The sequence below is a fragment of the Electrona antarctica genome (genome assembly GCF_951216825.1).
Source record: "Electrona antarctica genome assembly, chromosome: 14".
Lineage (NCBI taxonomy): Eukaryota > Metazoa > Chordata > Actinopteri > Myctophiformes > Myctophidae > Electrona > Electrona antarctica.
In genome coordinates this window covers 47,481,992-47,507,262 of record NC_136795.1, presented here as the reverse complement: position 1 = coordinate 47,507,262, position 25,271 = coordinate 47,481,992, and the positions used below count along the sequence as shown (strand labels likewise).

The window sequence follows — 25,271 nt, the reverse complement described above, 5'->3', positions numbered from 1 at the left end:
GCCCACATGCAACCTAGCCTGGCTAATAAGCCAGACCGAATCAGCCGTTGGCAAAAAAAAATTGCCTGCCGGCGGATTACGGTCTGGAGAGGCTCAATTGTACGCCCATTTCCTACACCAGAGAACTGGTGTGGCCAATCGGGACACGGTATGCAATATGGGCGGGCTTTGGTACAGTGACGTTCAATGCTTGAGACCTTTGACTGACAGTAGCTCTGACCAATTGCGTCAAAGAGAAAATGTTTGAACCCGCCCCCCGGGAAACAAGATCCATACACAGCATCTCCAGACTCAAATACCACACGACAGTGTGATTTGAGTCTGGCTTATTAGCCAGGCTACATGCAACCTCCATTGTCCCGCCGACAATGAAAGGAATGACAAACCCTCTCTCTCTCTCTCTCTCTCTCTCTCTCTCTCTCTCTCTCTCTCTCTCTCTCTCTCTCTCTCTCTCTCGCCTTCTTTTTTGAGTGGTGCAACCACTCCCTTGCGGAGCTATGTGTGTGGCTGGCTGGGTATCTGGCTGGCTGGGGTGCGTCTGAGCACGAAAACAGCATGGTTGTTTTTCACCACCTGTGCGCAACCTAACACACACACAAACACACATTTGAACTGTATGATGATTCCGGGTGTCCCAGTACAGTACAGTACAGTACAGTACAGTAGAGGGACCCCCACACGGTAACTCTGTCATTTCTCAACCGTTTCGGACACGGGGCGGCTTGCCGGAAACCGGCCCGGCACCCTGAGTGCGTTCCTGTGGGTCTGGACCCCCCCCCCCCCCCCCCAACACACAGTTGCACCACTCACTTCACATGGGTGTGATTTTTTATAATAGCGTCACTAGCATAATCGGAATTTGGCCATATTATCGGCCAGAAAAATGCCATATCGGTATATGGTCTCAGAAATAATACAGACTAGAAAAAGTGCCCTTCCGGGCACAGGTCTCCACCAGGAGGATAGGAGTGTGTGTGATGTTTGGCAAAATGTTTAGGAGTAATGTTTAGGAGCCTTTGATGGCAATTGGATGATTTGAGGCATTTTGTTCCAAAAATGTGTTTTGCAAAAATCAACCTGTTGGTGGCGCTATAACAGGCCAATGTGAAAAGGGTGGGATATATTCCTCAGCCTAGTAAGAAAATGTGTGAAAGATTTCACGTAAATTGTATGCTGCGTTCATGATTTGAGGCTTTTGTTCAAAACGGGGCAATCTTGCAAACTGTGAAAGCCAATTATAGCCAATTAGGATGGAATATGAAATATCGGACAGATCCGACTTGAGCACATGACCATAGAGATACTGTGTAACGATTTGTGAGATTTGTGGACAGAATCTGGAGGAGTAATATCAAAAAAGGTGTTTTACAAAAGTCAGCCTCCTGGTGGCGCTATAAAAGGCAGATGCGGAAATTGCAGGTCAAAGGTTTGTCCTTGGCCACTAGGGAGTGTGCATGCAACGTTTCACGCAGATCGGTGCAGTTTTAGGTAAAAATGTGAAAAGCTGCCTCATGGTGGCGCTATAACAGGCCGTTCTGGAAAATGCGGGGCAGAGGTTCATCGTTGCCATCCAGGGAGTGTGTGTGCAAAGTTTGGCATCGACCGGGTTAACGGTGCCGGAGATTAGCTGTACACAGACGGACGGAAGGAAGGACGGACACACACACACACGGACGGACACACGGACGGAGTGCAAAACATACTCTCTCCCCATGCCTTCGGCCTGGTGGAGACAATTATTGAATCGGTTTTAAACAGCAAAAAGAAAATAATACAAATTTAAAATCAACCTACATTCAGTTGTGGAAAACAGACACTTGGAAAAGTGTTATGCTATTTATTGATTGATTGAATACTTTATTAACAGGCTTTGGGTCAATATGCCCCTATAGGGCCTATAGGTCTTGTTTCCATTGTGGTCCTCTGTATAATATCGGTCAGAATCGGTATCGGTAGATATGACCCTGCAAATAATCGGAGATCGGCGCACCCCTAATCAATACTGTTATACTATAGTGTCTCAACCAGTGGCAGCAGTATAGATAGATAGTCCATGGGAAAATGTTACATTAGCCCATTTTGACCTAGGGGACGATTCTTAAAAAATGTCTTCTAAATCCTAAAAAGTTTTATGAATAACCTATGTTTCTATGTCAGTGGTGCTCAACCTTTTTCATGGCAAGGACCCCCAGAATTATATGTATTTGGCCGCCGACCCCCATCTGAAAATATGTTGTTCCAGGGACCCCAGCCCAGAAGCAAAGATTTGAGTTAAAAACGTTCGCTCTGAAAGAATATATATATATTCAAAGATTTGCGCCACATTTTCACGATTTTTCAAAAATAGCAGACCTACAAGCTCGTAGCGCGGCACTCGGTGCCGTGCTATGAGCTTGTAGATCTGCTATTTTTCAATAGCTAAAGCATAACATAATGCTTAAAACACCAAAAGGGGTTCCCGCCCCAAAATGGGTTAATGGCTGTTTAGGACTTGAGATACATTGTTTTGTGTGTGTGGCGTATGTGCACCGAAAATAGCCAACGCACAAGCTCCCATGAACTTTAAGATCAGCCGTTTTCAGTGTGCAACACCAGTGAGTGCACACGCATAAATCTGTCTTTATTCATGTTAAAGGAGAAGAAGGCTTTCTTACCTTCATTTGTAGTTGTTACGTCCCCACCAAAGAGGTCCATGGTGTTATTTTGTGCAAAAGTGCATTATTGGCTATTTCCCCTACCATAAGCCCTCAATGAATTGCATTGAATTGAATTGAATGAGGCTATGGGGTGTTGTGCTAATTCGCTTATTTCCATCGCTTAAAAATCAATTTCTTTTATATCCTCTCTTCATAATGTAAAATAGTAACCCAAGCGGCACTCTTTTACTACTTATTTCGATGGAAATAAGCGAATTAGCACAAAAACCCAACCCCCATTGAGGGCTTATGGTAGGGGAAATAGCCAATAATGCACTTTTGCACAAAATAACACCTGGACCTTTTTGGTGGGGACGTAACAACTACAAATAAAGGTAAGAAAGCCTTCTAGTATGGAATTCTCCTATAAATACAACTTCTTCTTTTTCAAATGAAAATGTCTGTCATATATGCCTTCTTTCTAGTAGTTAGTACACTAAATATGTTGTTGTTGTTGTTGTTGTTGTTGTTGTGGGGAGGAGTGCATGGTGGCATCGTCATGATCCTCCAAGATTGTTTGAAATATGCTAGTGGTTCCAGCCCTCCAAAGAAATTAAACCATTTTGGGCGGGAACCCCTTTTGGTGTTTTAAGCATTATGTTATGCTTTAGCTATTGAAAAATAGCAGATCTACAAGCTCATAGCGCGCCACCGAGTGTCGCGCTACGAGCTTGCAGGTCTGCTTTTTTTGAAAAATCGTGAAAATGTGGCCCAAATGTTTGAATATATTTTTTCAGAGCGAACATTTTTAACTCAAATCTTTGCATCTGGAACATCATATTTTCAGATGGGGGTCGGCGGCCAAATACAGATAATTTTGGGGGTCCTTATTGACATGAAAATGTTTGAGAAACATGGGTTTTTCAGAAAACTGTCAGGATTTAGAAGACATTTTGTAGAATCGTTCCCAGGTCAAAATGGGTTAAAAAGAAAAGAACCACTAGTGTAATTCTATAAGTAGCGTGACATGTCTGGTGCGTTCCCACAATTACGCGGGGCGGAGGACGTAGTCAGTGCGTCGTCGTTTTGCACGCCATGGCGGTGCGAACGCAGCGGGACGTCGTTATACCGCTGTCTTCTCCCCCCTACCCCCCCCCCCCCCCCTTCCCCCCGCCCACACAACAGCTGCGGGTTAACCCGTTAGAACCTGAGGCCGATTCTACGAATGTCTTCTAAAATCTATAAGATTAGATAGGCTACAATCTAAAATGTCACGGCATGCATTCCGGGTTTTAATGGGTTAATTTCATTAAACACACACACACATGCACACACACACACCCACGGATTCGACACTCACACAAAGGAAAATGTGCGAATGATGCACACATTCTCATCAAAGATGGGATTTGTTCAATAAAATCCTCCCCCCGCTTTAAAAGTCAGAGAAAAACAACATATGTTTATGGGGGGGGGGGGGGGGAGAGAGAGAGGCGTAAATAAGGTGCAGTCTGTCCTCTGTCGTGTGGGAACCTTGTATGTTGTATGTAGAACCTTCACTAAAACACTCCACACGTCCCACATTCTCCCTTCTCTAAAACACCCTGGACAACGGTCCACACGTCCCAGACTCTTCTCCCTTCACTAAAACGGCCGGGACAACGGTCCACACGTCCCAGACTCTTCTCCCTTCACTAAAACGGCCGGGACAGCGCTCCACACGTCCCAGACTCTTCTCCCTTCTCTAAAACACCCTGGACAACGCTCCACACGTCCCAGACTCTTCTCCCTTCTCTAAAACACCCTGGACAACGCTCCACACGTCCCAGACTCTTCTCCCTTCACTAAAACACCCTGGACGACGCTCCACACGTCCCAGACTCTTCTCCCTTCACTAAAACACCCTGGACAACGCTCCACACGTCCCAGACTCTTCTCCCTTCTCTAAAACACCCTGGACAATGCTCCACACGTCCCAGACTCTTCTCCCTTCTCTAAAACACCCTGGACAACGCTCCACACGTCCCAGACTCTTCTCCCTTCTCTAAAACACCCTGGACAACGCTCCACACGTCCCAGACTCTTCTCCCTTCTCTAAAACACCCTGGACAACGCTCCACACGTCCCAGACTCTTCTCCCTTCACTAAAACAACCTGGACAACGCTCCACACGTCCCAGACTCTTCTCCCTTCTCTAAAACACCCTGGACAACACTCCACACGTCCCAGACTCTTCTCCCTTCTCTAAAACACCCTGGACAACGCTCCACACGTCCTAGACTCTTCTCCCTTCTCTAAAACACCCTGGACAACACTCCACACGTCCCAGACTCTTCTCCCTTCTCTAAAACACCCTGGACAACGCTCCACACGTCCCAGACTCTTCTCCCTTCTCTAAAACACCCTGGACAACGCTCCACACGTCCCAGACTCTTCTCCCTTCACTAAAACAACCTGGACAACGCTCCACACGTCCCAGACTCTTCTCCCTTCTCTAAAACACCCTGGACAACACTCCACACGTCCCAGACTCTTCTCCCTTCACTAAAACACCCTGGACGACGCTCCACACGTCCCAGACTCTTCTCCCTTCACTAAAACACCCTGGACAACGCTCCACACGTCCCAGACTCTTCTCCCTTCTCTAAAACACCCTGGACAACGCTCCACACGTCCTAGACTCTTCTCCCTTCTCTAAAACACCCTGGACAACACTCCACACGTCCCAGACTCTTCTCCCTTCTCTAAAACACCCTGGACAACGCTCCACACGTCCCAGACTCTTCTCCCTTCTCTAAAACACCCTGGACAACGCTCCACACGTCCCAGACTCTTCTCCCTTCACTAAAACAACCTGGACAACGCTCCACACGTCCCAGACTCTTCTCCCTTCTCTAAAACACCCTGGACAACACTCCACACGTCCCAGACTCTTCTCCCTTCTCTAAAACACCCTGGACAACGCTCCACACGTCCTAGACTCTTCTCCCTTCTCTAAAACACCCTGGACAACACTCCACACGTCCCAGACTCTTCTCCCTTCTCTAAAACACCCTGGGCAACGCTCCACACGTCCCAGACTCTTCTCCCTTCTCTAAAACACCCTGGACAACGCTCCACACGTCCCAGACTCTTCTCCCTTCACTAAAACACCCTGGACAACGCTCCACACGTCCCAGACTCTTCTCCCTTCTCTAAAACACCCTGGACAACACTCCACACGTCCCAGACTCTTCTCCCTTCTCTAAAACACCCTGGACAACGCTCCACACGTCCCAGACTCTTCTCCCTTCACTAAAACACCCTGGACAACGCTCCACACGTCACAGACTCTTCTCCCTTCTCTAAAACACCCTGGACAACGCTCCACACGTCCTAGACTCTTCTCCCTTCTCTAAAACACCCTGGACAACACTCCACACGTCCCAGACTCTTCTCCCTTCTCTAAAACACCCTGGACAACGCTCCACACGTCCCAGACTCTTCTCCCTTCACTAAAACACCCTGGACAACGCTCCACACGTCCCAGACTCTTCTCCCTTCACTAAAACACCCTGGACAACGCTCCACACGTCACAGACTCTTCTCCCTTCTCTAAAACACCCTGGACAACGCTCCACACGTCCCAGACTCTTCTCCCTTCACTAAAACACCCTGGACAACGCTCCACACGTCACAGACTCTTCTCCCTTCTCTAAAACGGCCGGGACAACGCTCCCTTCTGGCTCCAAAACTATATGGAATGAACTTCCCACTTCAATCAGAACTGCAGACTCACTGTTATGATGTTAGCCCATGCACAGTACATCTTAGTCTATGTACTTGAACTTGAGATACAGTGTACTTGATATGTATTGTGTACTGCCTGTACTGTAGCATACTTTATACATAGGCTACGAGAGACATCAGTGGCAGCAAGGTCAGCCTTGCTGCAGTAGGCACGTTCTTCTGTCTCATATCTTATTGTCACGTCATTATGATCCAGCACTATATATGTTTCCTGTTTGTGTAATAAACTTTGTGAACCTTAGCGTGATACTGTCTCGTGTCCGTTAATTTGTTCTCCCCGGGTACCCCGCCGCCGCAGTCGCCGTACCAAAGGAATACTTCAACTAGATTGTCACACACCACCCAGCCTGCACACACTACCTGTCTGTCAGAACCAGACGAGGGTCCAGTACTTAGATTACAACACTCACTCCCAATCTTCCGCCGTAGTCTGAAAACCCACCTCTTCAGACTCCATCTTAGCCCGTAGCTCCTCCCCTAGCCTCAACGACCTCACAGGCATATGCAAAGGCTCAACTTATGTAACTTAGGGCCCTATTATGCATGTCTTAAGTACCAGGTCTTATTACTTAACTTAAGACCTGGAGGCGTGATCAATGCCATTTGGCTATTCTGAGTGGCCAAACAGCATTGACCACGCCTCCAGGTCTTAAGTTAAGTCATAAGACCTGGTACTTAAGACACGCATAATAGGGCCCTTAGTGTCCGTGACATCACTGGCACTTTGAAATAAGAAAATATCTTAAAACACATCTTATCCACATAAAAACAAAACAGGAAAGTGTTTATTGTCTCCCAAACATCATTAAAATAAGATCTGGTTGCAAAAGGGATGAAGTGGCCCTTTTCGCCCCAAAAACCTGCAACTACAAATATTTCCAAGCACATAAAAACAAAGCCCAAATTGCTTATAATAAGCGGACATGGCAACACTGCTGGGAAGTGTCTGAGTTGTATGCCCCCCCCCCCCCCCTCCTCTCTCTCTCTTACTCACTCCCCTTTTTTTCCCCGACGGTGCTGATATATTCGCTTTTCTCTTTAATTGAATCGCTACGAAACAAACAAGTTGACCGCGGCCAAATTACAACAACTCACCACAGCTGGGGCGGTCGGGCTCGTATAGCTTAGTGTGTATGGCAGGGAGAGAGAGAGATAGAGAGAGAGAGAGAGAGAGAGAGAGAGAGAGAGGACACCGTCGGTTCACATCTCGGGCAAGTGTCCCTATGCCAGGACCAGAGCCAGCTTTAATGAATCACTTTATTTTATATCATTTTTTAGAAATAGCATAAAATAAACATTACAGAGACTTTAGTCTTCTACATCCTGACAGTTTTCTGAAAAAGCTATGTTTCTATGTCAGTCGTTCTTCGATTTTTCAAAAATAGCAGACCTACAAGCTCGTAGCGCGCCACTCGGTGGCGCGCTACGAGCTTGTAGATCTGCTATTTTTCAATAGCTAAAGCAATAATAAAATAATGCTAACACCAAAAGGGGTGGGACCAAAATGGTTTAAATCACTTTATTTTATATTGTTTTTTAGAAATAGCATAACATAAACATTACAGAGACTTTAGTTGTCACTGTACGATACTTTAAAACAGTTGTCATGTTGTTGCACACATACTGTACCATACTGTAACATTGCTGATATTTGCGCCGCCCTCGTTGAAAACAATGTATTTAAAACTTTCTAGCAGGACACTCTCTACTCTCTCTCTCTCTCTCTCTCTCTCTCTCTCTCTCTCTCTCTCTCTCTCTCTCTCTCTCTCTCTCTACACACTCTCTGGCCAAGACAGTTCTTCGGTCATGAGCATCTGAGCAGCTGTCAGCTGGGTAAAGTTGAACAGGGAATTTCCCCACCTTCACTGAATTGTAGGGCATCAATATATATTAAAAAACAAAACATTTAATACAAATAAAAGCTGAAATATGGACGTATAAGTATGAGGTTTCTGACTGACTGCAACAATATCCTCTAGAACATTTGTGACCAAATTTGACTGAGGGACTGCCATTGGATTTTTTGGAATTTTCAATGTTCTTGTGTGTTTTCATGTAATATGAAAGCAGGGAATCATAGCTTCAAATTGACATATTGGTTGTTCAGTTTGACCCACCAGTTTTGGAGATATGGCTTATAGAGTAATGTCTTGCAGAGAAACAGCGAGTTGAGAAAACAGGCTTGAAAGGTTCACTTCTGTGGTCTCTAACATTACACACCTAGCTACATGTTTAAGCATTTATTTCATATTTACATGTCTTCTGTGGTTTCTAACATTACACCTAGCTACATGTTTAAGCATTTATTTCATATTTACATGTCTTCTGTGGTCTCTAACATTATACACCTAGCTACATGTTTTAAGCATTTATTTCATATTTACATGTCTTCTGTGGTCTCTAACATTATACACCTAGCTACATGTTTTAAGCATTTATTTCATATTTACATGTCTTCTGTGGTCTCTAACATTATACACCTAGCTACATGTTTAAGCATTTATTTCATATTTACATGTCTTCTGTGGACTCTAACATTAAACACCTAGCTACATGTTTAAGCATTTATTTCATATTTACATGTCGATTTCAGCTCTGACACTTATTTCAGACATGCTCTAGTATGTGAAGAGTCTGCCTGTGCTATTAACTCATTTTGAAAAATATATATACAGGTATATATAAGTTTTTCTCCTCTGGTGAAAAGCTGGCATTTGCGCGATGGCAGGCTCTCTCTCTTCTTTTTTTGGTCCAGTGCACTACAGGAGATGTAGGAGGAGGCAGTGGCGTGCACAGATAGACACTAGGGGGTGCTAGAGCACCCCCTGCCCTTTTGGCAATGTGCCCTTTTGAAAAAAAAAAAGAAAACGTTTTTTTTCTTTTTTTTTTCTTTTTCAAAAATAGCAGACCTACAAGCTCGTAGCGCGCCACTCGGTGGCGCGCTATGAGCTTGTAGATCTGCTATTTTTCAATAGCTAAAGCATAACATAATGCTAACACCAAAAGGGGTTCCCGCCCAAAATAGATTAAGGCAACCGGCCGGTTCCACGCACTGCACAAGGTGCCCTTTTTTAACTTGAGCACCTGCCCCTCTAAATGTCTGTGCACGCCACTGAGGAGGAGGTGCACTCGTTCTCCGACAGAGCGAGCTCCGCTCTTTAATAAGGGGGCAGGAAACCTCGGCCACATCCTCGTTTGTGTAAGCCCATTATAATAATTAATGTTCTGATCCAGACAGGCCCGGCGCGTATTAGTCGTATAATCAGCGCCATATCACGTCGGGGGAGGGGAAGAGTCACTTCCTTTTTAACAGCATGGGACCTGACTGACTGCATGGTGGGAATTAGAATGCGGCGAGTCAGCACAGGCTTTCCAAGCATCACTCACTCACGCTAAATAGAAAACATGTCCCTGGCTGGCCCCGCTTATACTCTCTACAGATGTTCTGGTGATGCTGGAGGTCTCCAGCGTATAGTGGTTCTCCCCTTGAAGGGGTTCCTAGGTGGTCCCCCAGGCAGCTAGATAACCAAATGGGACCCTTATTAGATTTTAAACTCTGTCAAATTAAACCAAATTGACCCGTGCTGCGGGTCCATTGGGGTTTCATTTTACGCTCTCAAGAGTACAATTTAACCCATTTTTCACCCCTGTGTCAATTATCTAATGTGATCCTGGGCTCTATACACACCCTCCGCCAACCTGGGGAGAGCAACGGACTTGAACTCATGCTTCCTTCATGCATGAGTGTCCAAGTCGCTCCTTTACACCTGACAGGGGGGAGTTTCCCTGGTTGGACGTATAGCGCGTGGAAGGAACACGTTATTCCAACCAGTTCCTTTCCCCTCCATCAGGCGCCCCGGCTGGCCAGGGGGAGGCAGTTTAGAGACCAGGATTACTGCATGTTTTTTGTGAGGGTATACCTACCCTAGGGGACACGGGGAGAACATGCAAACTCCACACAGAAGAGTTAAATTATTGCGAAGCATCTGCATTACTTAATTTACAAAAAAGTCTACATGATTAGAGAATGTAGACGGATTGTTATTTTGATCATCGTTGGCCGGTTATCTCTCCTAAATATTTAGGACGACCGTCGAGCTGATTCTACTCTATGGCTCCGAGGGCGGGAACCCCTTTTGGCTTTTTAAAGGGATAGTTCAGATTTTTTTAACTTAAGTTGTATGAAATACTTGCCATTAATATAGTGGTTGCAACTGTATTAATTGATTGCCCGAGTCCTGTGGTGGGAGTTCTGCTCTGGTTTTGGTGAAATATCAAGTAGTTCCGGTCAATTTGTGGGGGGCACTGGGGGCCACGCAGTAAAAGTAAATGAATCCACAAAACTAACGTAATTTGTATTGTTGACCTATTTCTAAAATATTAGTGCAACTTCCGTTCTTTTTTTACCCCTCTATCACACAGAACTATGTTTTTTGTGTTCATATCACTACGCCCAAAAAATAGTTCCATGTGATAGAGGGGTCAAAGTTGAACGAAAGTCGCGCTAATATTTTAGAAATAGGTCAACAATACAAATTACGTTTGTTTTGTGGATTTACTTTTACTGCGTGGCCCCAGTGCCCCCCACAAAATGACCGGAACTACTTAATATTGACCAAAACCAGAGCAGAACTCCCACCATGGGACTCGGGCAATCAATTAATACAGTTGCAACCACTATATTAATGGCAAGTATTTCATACAACTTAAGTTCAAAAAATCTGAACTATCCCTTTAAGCATTATGTTATACTTTAGCTATTGAAAAATAGCAGATCTACAAGCTCATAGCGCGGCACCGAGTGCCGCGCTACGAGCTTGTAGGTCTGCTATTTTTGAAAAATCGTGAAAATGTAGTGCAAAACTTTGAATGTCAGAGTGAACGTTTTTAACTCATATCTTTGCTTCTGGGGTGGTCCCTGGAACTACATATTTTCAGATGGGAGTCGGCAGCCAATTACATATAATCTTGGGGGTCCTTGACATGAAAATGTTTGAGAATGACTGATTTAGAAGGTATTTGTATAGAATCTCAGGTCAAAATGGGTAAAACAAATAGGATTCCAAATCTGGATGTGGCACAGATCTGATTCAGTCTGGATTTGGCGGCCAGTGTAAATGGGGCCTTAATTATTGAATTTTATTCTTATTTATTTTTTAATTTAATTTTTGTAATCGTGAGAAGTAACAGTTTTGTAACAGTAATTCGTTGTAGGCTGGCTTTCTGTTTGCCCAACGTGAAGGTTGTTGCAGAGACTAGAGGTTAATGTTGGTTTTGTTCAAACAAGTGTCAAATAGGTCTACATCCTAATGCTAATCATATTGCATGAAAGACTGTTTGTTCAGTAACAGTGTTAAATAAATAGCTCTACATCCTGATGATAAAAAAATATCTTTGAGGTGAGGAGTTAATGATAATGCATTTTATTTATATAGCACCTTTCAAAAACAAAGTTCCAAAGTGCTGCACAGAGCAAGGTTAAAAGAAATACAACAGACAACACATCAAAAACACTTTCTAAAGAGGTGGAGAGATGGGGAAACCACCTGTCACTGAACAAACACTCCCCCCCCCCCCCCCCCCCAGAAGCAAATATTTGAGTTAAAATGTTCACTCTGTAATAATATATAGATTTGATGCACATTTTCACGATTTTTCAAAAATAGCAGACCTACAAGTTCATAGTGCCGCGCTATGAGCTTGTAGATCTGCTATTTTTCAACACCAAAAGGGGTTCCCGCCCAAAATGGGATAAACCCTACGTACTTCATAGGGCTCTATCCTTGGCCAACAACTGGTTTTCCCTCTATACGTCCAATCTCTTTGCAGAGAATAGCCGATCTACAAGCTCAAGCTACAAGTAACAGCGTCAGCTCGTAGATCGGCTATTTCCCCCCACAAAATATTCACCCCAGAATATATAGGGACGCTTAGGTTTTCATGTGGTTAATTTCCAACCCCACACCACAAACACAAACACACATTTATGACAAGAGTGTGTCTGTTATTGATTCGCTAATAGTGAGACAGATTGTGTGACCGGGGTGGGGGAGGGGGTGGTGACCAGAGCATTGTGGGTGAAAAGCCACACGCCATCAAGTATTCACGAGTCTGGGAAGAAGACAGACTTCTGGTCAATTAGTGAAGTGACAAACAACACTTTATGGAGGGAGGGAAGGATTCAAGGAAGGACACTTCTATTGACTGCTGCAGTTTCAAACACGCTGAACAGTGACATGGCGCGCCATCATATCTGTTACATCATATACATACAGATCACGGACACACACACACATGCACGCACACACACACATACACACACACACACACACACACACACACACACACACACACACACTGTAGAGAGACAGACCTATCGATCACATGGAGGACTCGACAGACAGGCAGACGGGGAGAAGGCCATTATTTGCAGCCATGAGTCTCGTAATGACAATCAATTAATGGCCTTTTTGTGATGAGGATCAAATTCATGGGACACAGCTGAGCTGAGCTTAACTCTAATTCAAGGAGACTCTTAAATGCTTGGCAAGAATGGTCTGCTTTCTAAGAATGATGCTGTGGAATCAAACTGCGGTTTTTCACCATCGATGTGGGCACAAACAACGGGCATCCATGTTATGTTACAGTATGTGCACTCCGTCGCTGCGCCACAATGGCTGCAGCTCCACAATACCTCTAATCGGTGTAAAGTACTGCTACTATGTACATTTACTCAAGTACTCATGTATATCTTTCCTTCTTCAATTTCCAATACTTTTACTTCTACTTCACTCCATCTCCGAGGCAAATATTGTAACCACTTCAGCCCTTAGCCCTGGTCCAGTGCTTACAGCATGGTTCCCCAATAGGCGCCCCCTTGTGGCCCCTGGAAGAATAAAAAACAAACAAAAAAGTTTTGTTTGTTTTGGGGGGGTGTCCCAGATATAACTGGCAATAAATGGGGGTCAGTAGCGTATGCATGTCAAACTGGGCACCCCTTCAAGGACCACTGGTGGTCCCCGGACCACTGGTGGTCCCCGGACCACTGGTTGAGAACAATTCAACCAGTGGTCACGCTGGGGACTCGGCCCCCAGCGTGGTTCCCTAATCAAAATATGGCCCTTGAGGAAAATTAATTGGGGGACCCTGGCTTACAGCGAATCTCTCACTAACGCCCTGTAGAAGGCACTTCCACAGCCCTCTAGCAATTTTCTCGCTCCCGTGCGAGGGTTTACAATTCCCAGCAAATAAACAAAACAACGTAACTACTCACCGACACAAAGCCTGCTAGACCTTGGTAAAAGTATATTCTCGAAGCTGGGAAGCGTCTCAGGTCCCCAGCTTCTCTCTAAAATGCACTATTTTAGTCATTAAAAATAAAATGAATCCAACCAGATCAGCGCAGGCAAAACCCGGAAATGCCGTAGTAGAAAAAATGACTCTTGGCGTTGGCGGTCCGGTACATTGCTGTATTAAAATGGCACAAAGTGCATTTTAGAGAGAAGCTGGGGGACCTGAGACGCTTCCCAGCTTCGAGAATAGACTTTTACCTTAAGGTCTAGCAGGCTTTGTGTCGGTGAGTAGTTACGTCTTTTGTTTATTTGCTGTGTAAACCCTTGCACGGGAGCGAGAAAATTGCAAGAGGTCTGTGGAAGGCACTTCCACAGGGCGTCAGAGAGAGACTCGCTAAGCACTGGACCAGGGCTATTCAGCCCTATATATATTTTGGCCATTTGAAAATAACTGTAACGCATCGTGAGCTCGTAGATCTGCTTTTTTTTATACTTTTATTTTACATTTTACATATATTTTTTGGGGTCCTTGAGATTAATTCTTTGAGAACTATGGGTTTTTCAGAAAACTGTCAGGATTTAGAAGACATTTTTAGAATCATGGTCATGGTCTAAATGGGTTAAATTTGGTACTTTAGGTATATATTTTGATGTCAATACTTTGAACTCAAATACATTTTGAATAGGCCTACTGGAGTTGTACTTGTGTGTGTGTGTGTGTGTGTGTGTGTGTGTGTGTGTGTGTGTGTGGTTCTACATATTGCAGTAAAACATGCAAGTACGTATACTTTGTACCATGACTGCCTCTAATTTACTGAAGTTAGAGCACACAGCAGCACTTCTTGACTCCAGTGTCGGACTGACTGTCTGAGGCCGAGTGCACTGAGTGAAGCTACGCTCTGACTACACAAGTACTCCTTTAAGTCCTCACTTTGAACTATCGTCAAACCAGTGCTTAGAGCTTCGAGCTATTAGAGGGTCAAGTTACCGCAACACCTTTTTTTCCCTCTTTGGCCCACACATTAAGGCGTGTAGTGAGCGCACCGAGGAGCCCTCTCAGCCCTCTCAGACAGAATCCAGGGGGATTAAAGGGAGATGTAAGGGATACTTCACACAAGCAGGACAAGGCCTCAGAGCATAATACATACATGCACACTAAACCTTCAAAAGGCCAGAGTCAGCGCCGGCAGCGCTGGCCTTTCTGTGTGTAGCATTACCCGCTTCTCAAACTTTTGAGTGGTGCAACCATGCACTCCAAGGAACAGCAATGTCCCTATGTGACTATGTGACTATGTGACTATGTCCCGGTGTTTAGAGTACCAGTAGGGTCAAAAGTGGCGCTGTTGTGCCAGAAACAGAGAGAGAGAGATAGTGTTGCACTGTTGCCTGCTAATAAGCCTATCTCACAGAATTTCCCCGCCCCCTTTTTACGCCCCCTTTCGGGGCTAGTGGTGATAGCGTGACGTCACTCCATAGACACTACATGTTAACAGAGGTCATTTAAGAAGTCTACAACTTTTGTTTTCTCAAGGTAAGGTTTGTTCTCTCTGTTCGAGCTGATTTACCATCTTGTTTGCTTCATAATAATATTGGTCTGTCACATTTTTACATTAGAAAATGTACTTAGATTCTCCAGAGAAAAAAACGTGTAAATGCTAATGTTAAATGACACCACTATCTACCGGAAGTGGGCGTGGAAAGCGGGCTGTGAGATAGGCCTATTACACAGAGAGAGAGAGAGAGAGAGAGAGAGAGAGAGAGAGAGAGAGAGAGAGAAAGAGAGGGGCAGGGGGAGAGGGGAGTTGCACCACTCAGTTCACACGGGTGTGATTTCTTTCATGTCAAGGACTCCACAAAATGATATGTAACTCGTCTCAAAAATATAGTTTGTGCCATGCATGCAAGGGACGTCCCAGAAGCAAAGATTATGAGTTGAAAATGTTTGCTTGTTTTTTTGTATTATTATGTATTCAAAGATTTGCTGCAGGGGGGATACCACTGGGGGAGTATATACAGTTGGAGGCGATCGATATTGTCCTTTTCTTTTTGCTGAGGTTTGCGTGATCTGCGCAAAAGGACAGTTAACCCATTTTGGGCGGGAACCCCTTTTGGTGTTTTAAACATTATGTTATAATTTAGCTATTGAAAAATAGCAGATCTACAAGCTCATAGCGCGCCACCGAGTGGCGCGCTACGAGCTTGTAGGTCTGCTATTTTAGAAAAATCGTGAAAATATTTATTTCAGAAAACTGGAGGATTTAGAAGGATTTTTTTTACATTTTGAGGTCAGGCCTAAATGGGTCAAATGATAAGGGACAATATCGGTGGCACCCAACTGTATACTTTGAAACTCAGAACCCAATTCTCAGCGGACAGTGGCAGGGCAGGAACGCAGTTATTTTATTGACTCGATTCGTTTTGAAATCGATTCCATGCCTGCCGTCGCTTTTTAGTTTTTTTTTCTCCTTCTTTTTTTTCTTTCGGGGCCTAAAAACAACCGAGCAGTTTTTCTTGGGGTCGCCGTTGTTGTTTTCGCTGCCATGTCAAAGTCTGGCGAGGAAACACGAGTGGTCTAATGAACCGTTCCTTTATCCAAACGTCTTGAAACAATCATCAAAGTGGATTCAGAGGGACCGACCGACCGACCGCAGAGAGGAACGTCGCATGGGATAACTGGGCTGAGATCAAGCTGTGTTTTGGTTTGGGCCCCCGGGGGTCTTTGAACTGCCTCTCTCTGCACGGGACGCTGTTCTTTTTGTTGAATTATACGTGTGACTCATGTATGACAATGCATACCGTATAGCAGTGATTGGCGTTCTTAACGCATTCAGGCCTGACGTCGAAATTTAAAAAGAAATGTTTTCTAAATCATGAAAATTTTCGGAAAGATTTGAGGCACATTTTAACGATTTTTCAAAAATAGCAGACCTACAAGTTCTATGAGCTTGTAGATCTGCTATTTTTCAATAGCTAAATTATAACATAATGTTTAAAACACCAAAAGGGGTTCCCGCCCAAAATGGGTTAATGGTTAATGTGGTTAAACGCTAACGTGACATGGATGCGTTCCAGGTCTCAATGGATTAACCCATTTTGGGCGGGAACCCCTTTTGGTGTTTCAAGCATTATGTTTTACTTTAGCTGTTGAAAAAATAGCAGATCTATACAAGCTACGAGCTTGTAGATCTGCTATTTTTTGAAAAATCGTGAAAATGTGGCCCAAATGTTTGAATACATATTCTTTCAGAGCGAATGTTTTTAACTCAAATCTTTGCTTCTGGGGGGGGGGGGGGGGGGGGGGCTGGGGGACCCTGGAACAACATATTTTCAGATGGGTGGGTCCTTGACATGAAAAAGGGTTGAGCACCACTGATATAGAAACATAGGTTTTTCAGAAAACTGTCAGGATTTAGAAGCAATTTTTTTTAGAATCGTCCTCAGGGTATAAATGGGTTAAACCATTAAGACCGGGAAAGCGTCCGTGTCATTTTAGATTTGAGCTAAAAAAATATTTATTTATACTTTGGCGATTCATAAAAATAGCCAGATGTACAAGGTCACGGCACGTCACTTCGTGCCACACTATATGAGCTTGTACATCTGCTATTTTTGTTGCTTCTGGGAGGTACAAAATATTTTCAGATGGGGGTGGGGGGTGTCTACAGTCAATTTAAATACATACAATTTTGGGTGGTCAGTCCGTGATGTGAAAACGTTTGAGCACCACTGTGATTATGAAGTAGCAACACAATTTTTTTTCAGAAAGATGTTAGACATTTTGTATAGAATGGGTCGTCTCCTCAGGTCTTAATTGGTTAACCCATTTTGGGCGGGAACCCCTTTTGGTGTTTTAAACATTGTTATAATTTAGCTATTGAAAAATAGCAGATCTACAAGCTCATAGCGCGCCACCGAGTGGCGCGCTACGAGCTTGTAGGTCTGCTATTTTTGAAAAATCGTGAAAATGAGGCACAAATCTTTGAATATATATTCTTTCAGAGTGAACGGGGGGGGGGGGGGGGGGGGGGTCAGAGTGAACGGGGGGGGGGGGTCCCTGGAACAACATATTTTCAGATGGAGGTCGGCGGCCAATTACATATATTTTTGGGGTCCTTGACATGAAATATTGAGCACCACTGATACAGAAAACTGTCAGGATTTAGAAGATTTTTTTTTTTTCAACGTCAGGCCTGAATTGGTTAAGGGACAAAGCCTCCTGTCATTCCCATGAACGATTTGGACGTCACAGCGACTTCTTTAATCGGAAACAAATAAAGCATCCAGGCTCCATTACTTGTTTGTTTTATAGCGAAGCCACAGCAAAGTGCTCTTTTCAAAGTCCTTCACTGTTTTGACCATTACTCCACCATCATCATCATCATCATCATCATCATCCCTCCTTGAAGTCAAGCAATTTGTTCCCTCAGATCCATATTGGCCACAATATAGCCTGAAATAAAATAAAAAAAATTAGGGGAGGGAGGGGTGGGGATGTCAGAGAAAGACATATGAGCTGGCGCCGGATATAGTAGGGGGTAATACCGTCTGGAACGTTACGCGGCGGATAAAAGCATGAAATTTGGTACACATGTCCCTTGGGTCATCCTAAGACATCCTAGAAGGGGTGCCCAAAAAAATCTTAAACAGGAAGTGAGTTATTGACAAAATTCAAAATGGCCACCTAAACTGTTGACAGTTGACTCAAAAGACACAAAGAATCTCCAAAAACCATAATATTTGGTACACATGTCCCTTGGGTCATCCTAAGACATCCTAGAAGGGGTGCCCAAATAAATCTTAAACAGGAAGTGAGTTATTGACAAAATAGAAAATGGCCACCTAAACTGTTGACAGTTGACTCAAAAGACAACAAAAGAATCTCCAAAAACCATAATATTTGATACACATGTCCCTTTGGTCATCCTAAGACATCCTAGAAGGGGTGCCCAAAGAAATCTGAAACAGGAAGTAAGTTATTGACAAAATTGAAAATGGCCGCCTAGAGTGTTGTCGATTGACTCAAAAGACACCAAGAATCTCCAAAAATCATAATATTTGGTACACATGTCCATTGGGTCATCCTAATACATCCTAGAAGGGGTGCCCAAAGAAATCTGAAACAGGAAGTAAGTTATTGACAAAATTGAAAATGGCCGCCTAGATTGTTGGCGATTGACTCAAAAGACACCAAGAATCTCCAAAAACCATAATATTTGGTACACGTGTCCCTTGGGTCATCCTAAAACATCCTAGAAGAGGTACCACAAATAATCTGATACAGGAAGTGAGTTATTGACTAAATTGAAAATGGCCACCTACAATGTTGTCGATTTACTCAAAAGACAACTAAATAATCTCATAAAAGCATGAAATTTGGCACACATGTCCCTTGGGTTATCCTAAAACATCCTAGAAGGGGTGCCCAAAATAGTGGGCTATTGTGAGTTATTTACTGAATTGAAAATGGCCACCTAAAGCATGTGATACAAAAGAAAACTGATGGTTCTGTATGGCAAGACAACTGACATTGAAAATGTTAATGATCTAAGGAAGGACCTGTTTGCTCAAAAATGTCTCTCAATGGAAAACATTCCTCCCACACAAGCTGCACTGCTACAACATTCAGATTGAGCAGTTTACCAATCTGGCTTTTGGTCTGAAATATGGACGGATTAAAGTTGCTGATTTGTGGACACTTTTATTCACACTCTTGCCAGAGGCTGCCTCTTTGTTCGAGAAAGACGGTGCCAGGATGCTGGGTTACCTTGCACAGCATTATGTCAATGTGCTGGTAGTTGCGAAATGGCACACAGTTGCTAGAAGAAAATAAATAAGAAGATAGAGTCCAACATAAGCAACAAGATGAGGGCAAAATAACTAAGATGCAGAGAGTAAAATAACAATATGCAGAGTAACATAAGATGCTGAGTAGAGTTAGATGAATAAAGATTCAAAGAGTAAAGTAAAGAAAAGGAAATAAATATGCTGATGTAGTGTAAATTTAAACATAATACGCCAGGTTATACATTCTGCAGTTGTCAACAGTTTAAACATCCATTTAGAATTTCTTCTTATTTCTTCAACATGTATCACCTTTAGAAATAATAGGTAATTTTGGTAATAGGTAATTTTGGATTTTTCCTTTCCTTTCCTTTAAAAAAAGCCTTTAATGGGCACCCCTTCTAAGATGATGAGATACACCCTAAACAGTGCGTGTACAAGATGTGTTGCTTGTATGGAGAGAGTAAAATAACAATATTCAGAGTAAGATAAAGATGCTGAGTAAAATAGATAAAGATATGCAGTTAGATGAATAAAGAAGATTCAAAGAGTAAAGTAAAGAAAAATAAATAAATATGATGATGTAGTGTAAATGTACCAGGTTATACAGACTGCAGTTGTCAACAGTTTAAACAGCCATTTAGAATTTCTTCAACATGGCCCCTTCCTAAAAGGTTTAATAAACAAATGCAAACAAACAAATAATCCCTTTTAGGAACGAGCACTATACGCTTTTATGATGTCTCTGCTTTAGGCGGTTATTTTGAATTTAGCAAAAAACTCACTTTTCATCTGTCAACAGTGTAGGGTAAGCGGCCATTTTAAATTTAGTCAATAACTCACTTTCTGTTTCGGATTCCTTTAGGCACCCCTTCTAGGATGTCTTAGGATGACACAAGGGACATGTGTGTCTCTTGTATGCTTTTTGGAGATTCTTTAGTTGTCTTTGAGACAATCGATAATACTGTAGGCAGCCATTTTCAATTTTGTCAATAACTCACTTCCTGTTTCGGATTCCTTTGGGCACCCCTTCTAGGATGTCTTTGGATGATGCAAGGGACATATGTGCTGAATTGTATGCTTCTATGAGATTCTATAGGCTTTTTGAGCCAATCACAAATAACACTGTAGGCGGCCATTTTCAATTTTGTCAATAATTCACTTCCTGTTCATGATTGTTTTTGGCACCCCTTCTAGGATGTCTTGGGGTGACCCAAGGGACATGTGTGCCAAATTGTATGCTTTTTGGAGATTACTTTGGTGTATTTTGAGTCAACTGTCAACAGTTTAGGTGGCCATTTTGAATCTTTTACATAACTCACTTCCTGTTAAAGATTTTTTTGGGCACCCCTTCTAGGATGATTTAGGATGACCCAAGGGACATCTGTACCAAATGTCATGCTTGTATCGAGTGTATCGATTGTCATGCTTGTATCGATTGTATCGCGTAACGATTTGGCCATTTTTTGACGATAGGAGCTGTGCCCCAATAGAGGGCTTATCTCTGGTCATATGAAGATTTTTACAATATATTATCTATTGGTAATCATTCATATGGTCTTTTAAAAGTTTTTAAAAACAATTGTATATTTTTGGCATTGACAATATATCATTCAGAAAGGGATTAATGTGGAAGGTCATCTCATTCCGAGTGGTTTTTAAGTAAATTTTTGGCATTTAAAGTTGTTTAAAACATATTTAAGACATTTGTCAGGGGTTCTTTTTGCCAAATCCTTTAATATTAGTCTAATAACTATAAATGTGAAGGTTATACTTGGCACAATCAGTAAAAATTTCAGAATTATATCAGCTTTAGGTATAATAGGTCATTTCTGGCGGCCATTTTGGATTTTCCCCTAAAAAAAGCCTTTAATGTGTTTAAAAATTTGGGCACCCCTTCTGAGATGGTGAGATACACCCTAAAGAGTGCGTGTACCAAATGTGGTGCTTTTATCCACCGCGTAACGATTTTAGCCATTTCATGACGGTATTACCCCCTACTAATAGGACAGCTATACCACACACTACATTACCCACAATGCCCACAGTGGCCTGGCCTCTTGGCTGAGGCTGGAGAGGAATGAGTCTGCAGCCTCCAGTCTGCAGTTCTGGTCAGGAGGGACGGGCAGGCAGGCAGGCGGGCGGGCGGGCGGGCGGGCGGGCGGGCGGGCGGTTGGGCAGGAAGGCAGGCAGGCAGGCAGGCAGGCACGCAGGCAGGCAGGCAGACGCATTCAGAGACGATAGGAGAGCAGGTGCTTTGCACTGGGTCAGATTAGACTGAGAGTGCACGAGATAGATAGATAGATAGATAGATAGATAGATAGATAGAGGTATGTACGTTTGTATATGTACTCCTTTTTCCTTTTATGGAAAATGATTTTCGCTCCTATGCCACCAAAATGTGGAACGCCCTACCAACAGTCATTAAGACATGCGAATCCCTTGACTCCTTAAAAAACGCTATCTACGTATCCATCCATCTATCTATCTATCTATCTGTCTATCTATCTATCTATCTATCTATCTATCTATCTATCTATCTATCTATCTATCTATCTATCTATCTATCTATCTATTGTTACTTCATACTGATGCTGTTGGTTTACCTATGATCCTAGTTTACTGAGTCACTATACAGACTTGCTTTCTGTATGTCGCTCTGGATAAAGAAAGCGTCTGCTAAATGCCTAAATTGTCTAAAATTGTGTAGTGTAACTGCACATGATTCAGCAGACTCCACGGTAGAGCTGTACCGTACCGTACCGTACCGTACCGTAGCAACCGTTGCCTGCTTGCATGTTTCATGTGTTTAGTAGAGCTCAGCAGCTTTTTCGGTGCTTTGCATTGTAGACTTTGGTTTAATCGGTCTGGTGTGGTGTGGTAGTGGTGTGGTGGTCCTTCTTGGAGCCTCTCTGGGTGGGGGTGGAGGGGTGGGGGGGTGCACAACACCACCACCACCGACCACTCTTTCAGGAAAGAGTCCTGGAAGAGAGAGAGAGAGAGAGAGAGAGAGATTGAGGGGGGGTTTGGTGGAAGGTTTTAAGGAAATTGCTGTTAAGTGGTTCTTGTGGCTTTCGTGGCTTTGACTCATCAGCCGTTTGCAACTGAGTGGATGGTCCTTCCATTCTGCATGGCTGGCGTCACCGTTCGGGGAAGAGAGACCTCTCATCTCCAATTGTGTACTTTTTGCGTTGTTTATTTCGTAAAATTACAATGCCCTACTTTCACACTTACAGTGTCACACACGACAAAGGGCACCAAAAAAATAGCAGATACGTTTTGAGCTTGTAGATCTACTATTTTTTGGTTATTTTTTCCCGCACGTGAAAAATGCTTCATCAGTGGTCTGTCTGTAATGGCGCTTTAATCATACACGTGCTGTTATTTAGGGTGGGATGTTTGGTGCGTACGTACGCACACACACGCTCTGTGCGATGTTAATGTCCTCTTATGACGTGCTTTATATACCGGCCGTGATTAGGATTTTACGCTGGAACTAATTCGAGAGCATAATAGTCTGTCTGTGGCTGGTGAGTATATAGAGCGCCGCGGTCCCGCCCCCTTTCATGACACCGCCCAGGCCCTGGAAATAATTCCCAATGCATTTTTTCCCCATAGACATTTCAAAATGTATTTATTTAAAGACCTTTAAAGCGTCGTACAAAGCCAACTCCAGTTGTGACAAATCATGACAACAACATTTTTTTGGGGGGGGCCGAACAAATAATTAGAAAGAAGAAAAAAAACACATTTTTTTGTTTTTTTTGCTTTGTAATTATTTGTTTGGTCCAAAATATTGTGTTTGTTGTCATGATTTGTCACAAACTCAAGTTGGCTTCGTACAACGCTTAAATAAATACGTTTTGAAATGTCTATGGGGAAAATGCATATGGGAATTATTTCCTGGGCCTGGCGTCGTCATGAAAGGTGGCGGGACTGCGACGCTCTATAGCTCTGCCCTGAACACCGAGATGCCAGCGTGGTATCTCCCCCGGCAGGGCTGGTTTTATACCTGGTTTGCATGCTGAAAATAGCCGATCTACAAGCACACAACGCGCCAACGCGTCGCGCTGTGACGCGTTGTGTGCTTGTAGATCGGCTATTTTGAGCAAGTGTAAAATCAGTCATTACAACGGCATCAACTCCCTCCAAAATACATTTTAGTCGACTAAATCAACTGTAGATTTAGTCGACTAAAATCGCATGACATTTAGTCGACTAAAACTAGAAAAAATTCCAGGTGACTAAAATGTGACTATAAGTGAAAACTATTCAAGAGACTAATGACTAAAACTAAAATCAAAATTTGCTTCCCAAAAACAACACTGAGGTTGAAAACCAATGTTTTTTTTCGATGACTGACGTCCCCACGTTTTGTTCTCCCTCATCCCGTCCCTCCCCTTCCTCCCTGCAGGAGCCTGATGCCGCGGACGCTGGAGGGCCAGATCACCATGGAGAAGACCCCCAGCTACTTCGTCACCAAGGAGACGCCGCAGCGCGTCGGCGCCCTCCACCCCCGACCCGCCAAGCTCATCGTGGTGGTGCGGGACCCCGTGACGCGCGCCCTCTCCGACTACGCCCAGACGCTCTCCAAGAACCCGGGCCTGCCGTCCTTCCAGAGCCTGGCGCTCAAGAACTCCTCCTCGTCGGCGACGGACGACGACGGCCCCGCCGTGGACGCGGCGTGGAGCGCCGTGCGCATCGGCCTCTACGCCAAGCACCTGGAGAACTGGCTGCGCCACTTCCCGCTGTCGCGCTTCCTGTTCGTCAGCGGCGAGCGGCTGGTGACGGACCCGGCGGGCGAGATGGGCCGCGTGCAGGACTTCCTGGGCCTGAAGCGGGTGGTCTCGGACAAGCACTTCTACTTCAACCGGACCAAAGGGTTCCCCTGCCTCAAGAAGCCCGAGGGGAGCAGCCGGCCCCGCTGCCTGGGCAAGTCCAAGGGCCGACCGCACCCCCGGATCCCCCGCCACGTCCTGCAGAGGCTCCGGGACTTCTACCGGCCCCACAACCTGCGTTTCTACCAGATGACCGGACACGACTTCGGCTGGGACTGAGCCTTAGCCTGGCTGGGACTGAGCCTGGCTGGGACTGAGCCTTATAGCCTGGCTGGGACTGAGCCTTAGCCTTCTACCAGATGACCGGACACGACTTCGGCTGGGACTGAGTATTTTAGCCTGGCTGGGACTGAGCCTTAGCCTGGCTGGGACTGAGCCTTAGCCTGGCTGGGTCTGAGCCTTATAGCCTGGCTGGGACTGAGCCTTAGCCTGGCTGGGACTGAGCCTTATAGCCTGGCTGGGACTGAGCCTTAGCCTGGCTGGGTCTGAGCCTTATAGCCTGGCTGGGACTGAGCCTTAGCCTGGCTGGGACTGAGCCTTAGCCTGGCTGGGACTGAGCCTTAGCCTGGCTGGGACTGAGCCTTAGCCTGGCTGGGTCTGAGCCTTATAGCCTGGCTGGGACTGAGCCTTAGCCTTCTACCAAATGACTGGCCAGGACTTTGGCTGGGACTGACCCCAGCCTGGGACGCATACCATTTACAGGTTTCTGATATGGTCAAGGGGGGGGGGGGGGGGGGCTGATGACACCTTGCGTCGTGTTGTTGTCGCTGGTTTGGGGATGCACACGCAGATTTAGACACACCGACGTATCCATCTTTTATTCCAACTAGTAGTGACTGGCAAGACCGAAAAACAAAGTGACGCTGGGGGAAAAATACTGAACCACCTTATCGGAATAAGAGTTTTTCTTTTTTTCTTTTCTTTTACCATCCGGT

The 25,271-nt window shown here is 44.4% G+C and overlaps 1 protein-coding gene across 1 annotated transcript in view; it reads left to right on the top strand.

Moving 5' to 3' along the window:
• The window catches only part of LOC306937265 (heparan sulfate glucosamine 3-O-sulfotransferase 6-like), a gene marked incomplete at both ends in the record, with an annotated part of 50,639 nt that extends 26,084 nt beyond the window's left edge, over positions 1 to 24,555 (top strand). Inside the window, one exon of the mRNA XM_079520932.1 lies at positions 23,913 to 24,555. Coding sequence (XP_079377058.1) covers positions 23,913 to 24,555 — 643 coding nt within the window. The remainder of the gene's footprint in view (positions 1 to 23,912) is intronic.
• Between the last annotated feature and the right edge of the window lie 716 nt (positions 24,556 to 25,271).